This window comes from Sitophilus oryzae, unplaced genomic scaffold (assembly GCF_002938485.1).
Source record: "Sitophilus oryzae breed Bouriz unplaced genomic scaffold, Soryzae_2.0 scaffold_1693_pilon_pilon, whole genome shotgun sequence".
Classification (NCBI taxonomy): domain Eukaryota; kingdom Metazoa; phylum Arthropoda; class Insecta; order Coleoptera; family Curculionidae; genus Sitophilus; species Sitophilus oryzae.
In genome coordinates this window covers 139,521-147,478 of record NW_022146383.1, presented here as the reverse complement: position 1 = coordinate 147,478, position 7,958 = coordinate 139,521, and the positions used below count along the sequence as shown (strand labels likewise).

The following is a 7,958-nucleotide window of genomic DNA, read 5'->3' as shown; positions in this document are numbered from 1 at the left end:
AGAATTGCCACTTAGCAAGTTCATGGATGCCCGCAATGGAGAAAATTGTACTAGATATAGCAGAACACGCACCAAATATTCACAAGTCATTCAGATTATATATGAGCTCGATGCCTTCAAAAAATTTTCCTGTTTCTGTTTTGCAGAATTCTGTCAAAGTGACAAACGAACCACCAAAAGGCTTACGAGCTAATATGAAAAGGGCTTTTGCTGAAATGTCACACGATTTTTTTGAGGAGCATCGTAAGTTTTGCTAAGTTTTTAAAATTAAATATACACTGACTATATACCGGGTGGAATTTTCGTAACGAGCGTATGCTATCGCAAGACAAGTTGAGCCGAACTCCTCTTCATATCGAGCGTTTCATATTGCAAGCGTCTTCCGATCCTGTACGGTTGATACAATGATACCTTTAAAACAACGAAAGAACCAAAATATATTTTTTGTCAGGTGTGTAAAATTTACCTGTAGAGTGTTTTTAAATTAGTAAGATTTAAATGTCATGGAAGTGCTTTTTTAGGGTTCCGTACCCAACGGGTAAAAACGGCAACCCTATTACTAAGACTTCGCTGTCCGTCCGTCTGTCACAAAGGTCTATCTTATGAACCGTTATAGCTAGACAGTTGAAATTTGTACAGATAATGTATCTATGTTGCCGCTATAAGAACAAATACTAAAAACAGAATTAAATAAATGTTTATAAATAAAAAAATACTTTCACTAAACATTATCTTTTATGTAAGAATTTTACATAGAATCTTTTACAAGTCCTTGGTGGCCGCGGGGTTAAAGTATTAGGACTTTACGCTGCTATGACCTCAGGCTATGATGTTGGAGCCCTAGTAAGGCAGATTCGAATCCAAGTCAAGGCGACTTTTTTTAATCGTTTTTTTTTATTATTATATATTTTTACATATTTATTTTTACTTTTTACATATTTATTATTGATTAATATAATTTTTAGTTATGTGTTTCTTCATTTTTTTTTATTTACTTATACGCGCATTCAAAATTTCAGCTAAATCGGAAAAAAGTTTATAATAATATAGTGTCTAATGTTGTATAGATACGGAACGCTTCGTGCGCGAATCCGTCTCGCACCAATTTTTTTCTAAATCGTTCGGGCATGTACGGAAAACTGATATGATTTTAAGTTTGAGCAGTCCTTTTGAGTAGTGTATACTATGAAAATTAATAAATAACAATAATGATTAAGTGTTGTCTGGGAATATAGGTACTGACCAGATAAGTCATATCAGTTTTTTTCTGGGAATAGCTGTACTTGGCAAAAAGATTTAATTTTTTTATTTTATTTGAAAAAAACAACAAAAAATCATAAACTAATGAGAAAGAATATTTTCAATATTTATTTTATAAATTTGTTTTCTCCGAGACCTACATTATTTTTAACACAACTATTTAATAACTCAGGGGCCTTAGATTTTCGTATTGATAACCATTTAACTTTTCTTCCAGCTTGAATTTTTCTTCTACCAGTTATTGCAGCTTTTCTTCTGGACAGCGAAGTTTGTTGTATTTGTATCTTCTTTACCTTTTTCGTAATGGAAGTAGAAAGCACATGCACATTTGATGAAGGTGTGCCAAAATTTCTAAAAGACATGATTAGGCCAGTCATTAGATTAGAAGGGCTTTTGACCTTTTTGTTGTAGTTGTTTATAAAATGTTGCACAGCTGACGAAAAGCCATGAGAATCATCAATTAAATTCTTCCTTACATCGCTATCAAATTTATTGATGAAATTGTTCCATTTATCTGTAACACTATCAAAGCTTTCTGTGGGATTAATTGAAATATCATCGCCTAATCCTCCAATAGACGGTATCGGTACATCATTATTATTATTCACTTTTTGTTCAACTCCTTTAGGACTTACTTCCTTCCTACTTTTGTTATAGCACTGTTCTAACTTTAAAGGCAATAAAATGAGGGGTTTCTGGGAAAAGACCCATTAGTCAAAAAATGGGTAAAATGAGTTAATGGCGCTATCCGACAGTAATTTGTTAGTCATAACGTTCCTACCAAACGAATTCGGGAAAAGTGCTATAAGTCAGCCCGTGCATATGATCAAAAATACCGTAATTCCGCAAGAACCCCAAAAGTCACAAGTCTTAACGGCAAAAATCCCACTAATCCGCTACTCGTTGTGGTTTGGTTGTTTGTTATCTGTTATCCCCCCACTCCTTTTTTTTTCAGGGTCACCAAATGCGCAGAAACCAAGGTTTGAGAAACACGCGCACACCCATGTTCATATGTAGAGTGCGGATTTCTAGAAATCATGCAATAAGTAATATTTGATGGCAGATGTATTTTTTTTTTACGCAAAAAATGGCGCAACTACTATGCAGAATTACTGACAGAAAACCGACCAGAATTCCAAGCAGTAGAAGACGAGAACAACCTTGCAGGCACTTTAATGATAAGCGAAAGAGAAGTACATCAAAGTCTCAAAAGAATGAAAAATGGACGTCGGTCACCAGGTCCTGGTAATATTGTAGCCGAATTGTTAAAGTGTGGAACCCAAAGACTGCGCTGGCGTCTGGCAGAGCTATTTAACCAGTGCTGCCTGCAAAGTAAACTACCCCGAGAATGGCGAGTGGCTCACATAGTGTCAATCTTTAAAAAGGGAAATCGTAACGACCCCACTTGTTATAGAGGCCTAAGCATTAACAGTTCGGTCAGCAGACTTTTTTGAAAGGTGCTAAGCAGGGTAGGCTCAGGGACAGTATGGTGACAAATCTCGGAAGACCAAAGCGGATTCACACCGGGGAAATCTTTCACAGATAACCTTTTTGTCCTGCAGCAGGTGATGGAAAAAAAGATAGCAGTAGATCAAGAAGTCCATCTAGCATTTATTGATTTGGAGAAAGCGTACGACTCTATTCCCCGCAGCAAGATATGGGAAGTATTGAATATCTTAGAAGTAGATAGACCTTTGCTTAAGATAATAAAATAGCTATATAAAGAAAATGAATCGTACGTTAAGATAGGACACAGGCTATCTAATCCAATTAACACCACAAAAGGGTTGCGACAAGGATGCAGCTTATCTCCTCTGATCTTCAACGCTTACGTCGAATTAGCCCTTAGGGAATGGAAGACGAAATATCAAGGTATGGGAATACCCATTGGGGACAACACACTATTTACCCTGAGCTTTGCAGACGATCAGGTCGTGATTGCGCAGGACTCATACGATCTAGAGTTCATGACTAAGAGGCTTTATCAAGAATACAACAAATGGGGACTTCAGGTTAGTCTAAAGAAGACCGAATACTTAGCTGTCAATTCCAACACTTGTTTTGAAGTCTTCATTAATGATAACGTCCAGATTCAACAAGTAGACAAATTTAAATACTTGGGTGCTACTATCAACAACGAGGGTTTGGGCAAAGAAGAAATACAAACCCAAATTCAGAAGAGCAAACAAGTTATTGGATGTCTTAACAGCCTCTGGTGGGACCGAAACTTATCTGCAACGACTAAAAAGAGACTTGGAAGAACATTGGTGGAGTCAGTTCTTTGCTATGGTTCAGAGCTATGGACTCTGAGTGCAGACGCGAAACGCAAAATCGAAGTTGTTGAAATGGACTACCTTAGAAGAAGCGCAGGTATATCAAGCCAATGGAAAAAAAGACAAACATCGAGGTCAGGCGTATCATGAATGCATCGGAGGAGACAGTACTGGATCGAATCGAAAAATCCAGCTTAAAATGGTTTGGACATGTTCTGCGTATGCCGGAGAACAGGTGGCCAAAAAGAGTTTTTCAATGGGCTCCCCAGGGCAGAAGAAAGAGAGGTAGACCTAGAAAATCCTGGAACGGAACGGTTACGGAAGCAATGGAAGCTCGTAATCTAGAAGCTGATGACGCTCTAAATCGAGATGTGTGGCGTAGAGTAACAGGAAGGCAGCAATAGGCTGTAGTTGGAAATGAGTATTAAATACTTAAACCAAATCCAAATGAAAATATATATATATATATATATATATATACATATATATATATATATATATATATATATATATATATATATATATATATATATATATATATATATATATATATATATATATATATATATATATATATATATATATATGTATTTTGATCATATACATACACATAAATTATCAATATGATACTGTGGCTAAGTTTTTTTTGATGCCATTTTGCTTATTTTCCGATTTTAAATAATTTATTTTTTTAATGCCAGTTTTACGCATATTTTCTCCATTGGTGGGATATTTGGTGCATATTTTCCACTTAATTTTCAATTTCGGTATTTTGATTTATGTAAAATGATGGTTTCTTGCAATATTCCCCTTACAAAACTTAATAATAGTGTACCTTCTTACAAAAATACACTGGAAGACATGTTCCCGCCGAATCTACTTTACGCAAAAACTATGTTAGCTTATTTTACAAGAACGTAATCGAAGAAATTAAGAAGAAAATTGGAAATAATTACATATAGTTTTACGTAGATGAAACCACGGATTTATGTAGTTATGTAGTCTATACATAGCTCACCTAATGATTGGAATAACCTAATAATAGGAATAGCCCACCTAATGATTGGAATAACCTGCTCACCTAATGATTGAATGAAGATTGCCGAACTAATGTTTATTTGATAGGTCCTAAGCAGTTAGAACAAACAAATAATAATACTATTACGAGGTTCATTCACGATGAGTTAACGAATTTTTTTTGCCAAACCCAGTTCCAAGTAAGAAGATTTTGTTAATGCTTTCCGACGTGGCTGCATACATCATAAAAGCATATACAAAATTGAAAGTTTTTTTATGAAAACTTAGTCCATTGTACTTGTTTAGCACATGGAATGAATCGTGTGGCTGAAACTATGCGAGCACAGCTTCCTTCGGTTAATACTTTAATCAAAACAAGAAAGTTTTCGTAAAAGCTGCTTTGAATGTTCAATTTTATCGAGGAAGATTGCCAGGCATACCACTTTCTCCTCAACAGTTCTTGCTTTCTCTTGAACCAGTGATTACCGGGTGGGGTACGTGGATGGATGCTGCCTATTTTTATGCTGATAATTTTGATTCCTTTAAAGAAATTATATCACAATTTCCTCAATCTGCTTCCTAAGCAATTAAAAAGTGTCAACATATTGTGAAAAATGAAGAGATAAAACAAAACTTAGCATTTATCAAAACAAACTACAACCTTGTAAGCGAAGCTATCACAAAACTCGAAAACAAGGATCCTGCGCTAGTAGGTGCAGTGGAAATAGTTGAGAGAAATTTAAGACGGAGCTCTCAAAAGTGCGTGGCGCTTCAGGAAATATAATTTTTAATAAATTGATGAACGATCATTATTTAGGTTAAGTCCTAATTTCATTTGTTTTTGTTATTTAAATATTTTTTATTACAAAATACAAAAAATTATATATAACTCATTACAGTTTAGTTTGTTCATATAAGTGTATAGTTTATGTTGTTCTGTATAAATATTTTTGATACTCGTTTATTAAAAAATATTAAATTAATAAAAATTATTCATTTTTTTTCATGCTTTTTTAAATTTACGTGCATATTTATGTGCTTATTTTCGAAGTATTTTGAGCTTTTTTTCTTTTTTTTTAGGCTTTTTAATGCTTATGAATCCGCGCTCTATTCATATGACGTCACATAGTTTTAAGGCCACCATATGCGTTGAAACCCAGGTGTGTGAAACGTAAGCAAACTCCTGTTGAAGGTCACATGACGTCACCAATAAACACACCACCCCCCTCCCCCCCACCTCCTTCTTTTGACATGTGTCGACATGTTGAATCGTCTTTGTCGAAGTATTTCAAGGTCGTATGTGTGTACATATGTGTTTGATGGATTTTACATATAGGTGGGGGTTGACCTTGTGGTTATAGGTATTTAAAGTCTGTTAAAAGAGAAATATAACAACCCTAAAAAGTTAAAAATTTAAAAGAACTAAATGCGCTTGCAAAGGAGCAAGGCGTGCTGATACATTTATTATTTTTTAATTACTTTATTTCTTCAATAATTATTTAGTGTACGTTTTATTAATTTTTGCTTTTTAATCCATTATCCCTTTTTTTATTATTCAGTTGAACTGAAGATACACATATTTTGATATTTAGTTAAAAGAGAGATGCTTATGATTGCAATGATTCATTGAAAAAATTGATTATTTTATGATAGAGAGTATTGCATTTTTCACATTAGCACATTAGAACTCCTACCCATTACCTCTTATTTATTATTCAATTTAACTTAAGATACACATATTTTGTTATATTTATTTTAAAAAGATATTTTTTTATTTAACGATATGTTGAAAAAATAGATTATGTTATTATGAAGTGTATTCCATGTTTTAGTACTATGTATGCATTATTTTAGTATGACACATTAGGAAATTATCTTAAATTTAAATAATAACTCTCTTGAAAGTATCCATATAAAAAACTGTTACTATTTTTTAATCATGAAACTATGAGATATTGCTCAGTAAAGGCAAATGAAAAGTTTGTGAATGATATTTGCTAATTCATTTTTCGATTCTAATCTATTTAGGTAATAAAAATCACACACAACGATAAAAATATATATTTGATAACCATAGATATTAGTTATAATAAAATACTGAAAACATGTATTTAACACAACTACGGATAGTAAACTGCTAGTTAGATTCAATAATAAAAAGTAAAAAATTAAGATATCTATAAAATTAAAAAGTATCTTAAAATATTAAAACACATACTTTATAAAAGTCAGATAGTATACAACATAAATTTAGAAGAAGTAGTAAAATATTTTTTTCTTTCATTACAATAAAATAAAAAAACTGGGTTGCATAAAGTATTTTTTTTTCTATATTATGATTTGATTGAGATGTGAGAATAAAAAATATTACTAAAAAAATAAATACGTTATTACATAAATAATAGAAAAATTTCTTTAGCAAAATAGTTAAACAATTTTATGAACAAAATAAAAAAAAATGCCTTATTATTTGCTAGAGGGCAGAATAAAAGCCAGTTAATATTCAATATAAGTAGAAAAAAGGGGTAATAAAAGAACACAAAAATAAGATTTATTTAACAACAGGTAGTTAGAATACATATTTTAAGTAAAAATAAATATACCTAATTACAAAATGACAATTATCCAACTTAAAACTAGTAAAACAAAAACATCTCCAAAAACTTTCTATAACTGAAGTGAACAAATTTATTAGCAAAATATAATACACTAGAAAAAACTAATTATACAAAGAAATTCCGTACCTACTTATTATTTGCTGGAGGGCAGAATGAAATGCAGTTAATATGCCATATAATTAAAAAAGCTGATATAAAAATAACAGAAAAACAATATTTATTTAACAGGTAGTTAGAATATATTATAAGTAAAAAAATAACGTATCTACAAATTGACAATTATCCAACTTAAACCTGGTAAAACAGATGCATCTCGAAAAACTTCCTATAACTGATTGTGTTTGTTACTTAATAGAGAATTTGAATTTAGCGCCTAAAGCGCGCCATATTGGTGACGTAGAGAATGACATAGCAGCCATGTTCAAGAAAAGAATTGTACACAGATTCTTGTAAAATCACACATAGCAAATAAAGTTTCATAGAAGTTACAACTTCTTTCAATCCACAACACATACATACAAAAATCAACAGTCCACTGCACAATCATATTCAAACAAATCATTGGTCCTTCGAGCCGCATAGCATTAAAACGGTTGAGAAATCAGCAAGAATACACGAAAAAGGAGTTGAACATTTTGCAACAAACAAAAGAAGCCAAATCATAACAGAATTCATTCAGCAAGACACAGCAATTCATCAAGTAGATCCATTCCTTTATATCCTAGCTCATACAATAATTTAAACCAAAGCTAATATTTGATTTTACAATGAAAGTCAATTTAATCTCATA

At 32.3% G+C, this 7,958-nt stretch overlaps 1 protein-coding gene across 1 annotated transcript in view; it reads left to right on the top strand.

Moving 5' to 3' along the window:
• LOC115881080 (dynein heavy chain 6, axonemal-like) overlaps positions 1-7,958 on the top strand; it is a gene marked incomplete at its 3' end in the record, with an annotated part of 140,967 nt that continues 133,009 nt past the window's right edge. Inside the window, exon 1 of the mRNA XM_030898442.1 lies at positions 1-243. Coding sequence (XP_030754302.1) covers positions 27-243 — 217 coding nt within the window. The remainder of the gene's footprint in view (positions 244-7,958) is intronic.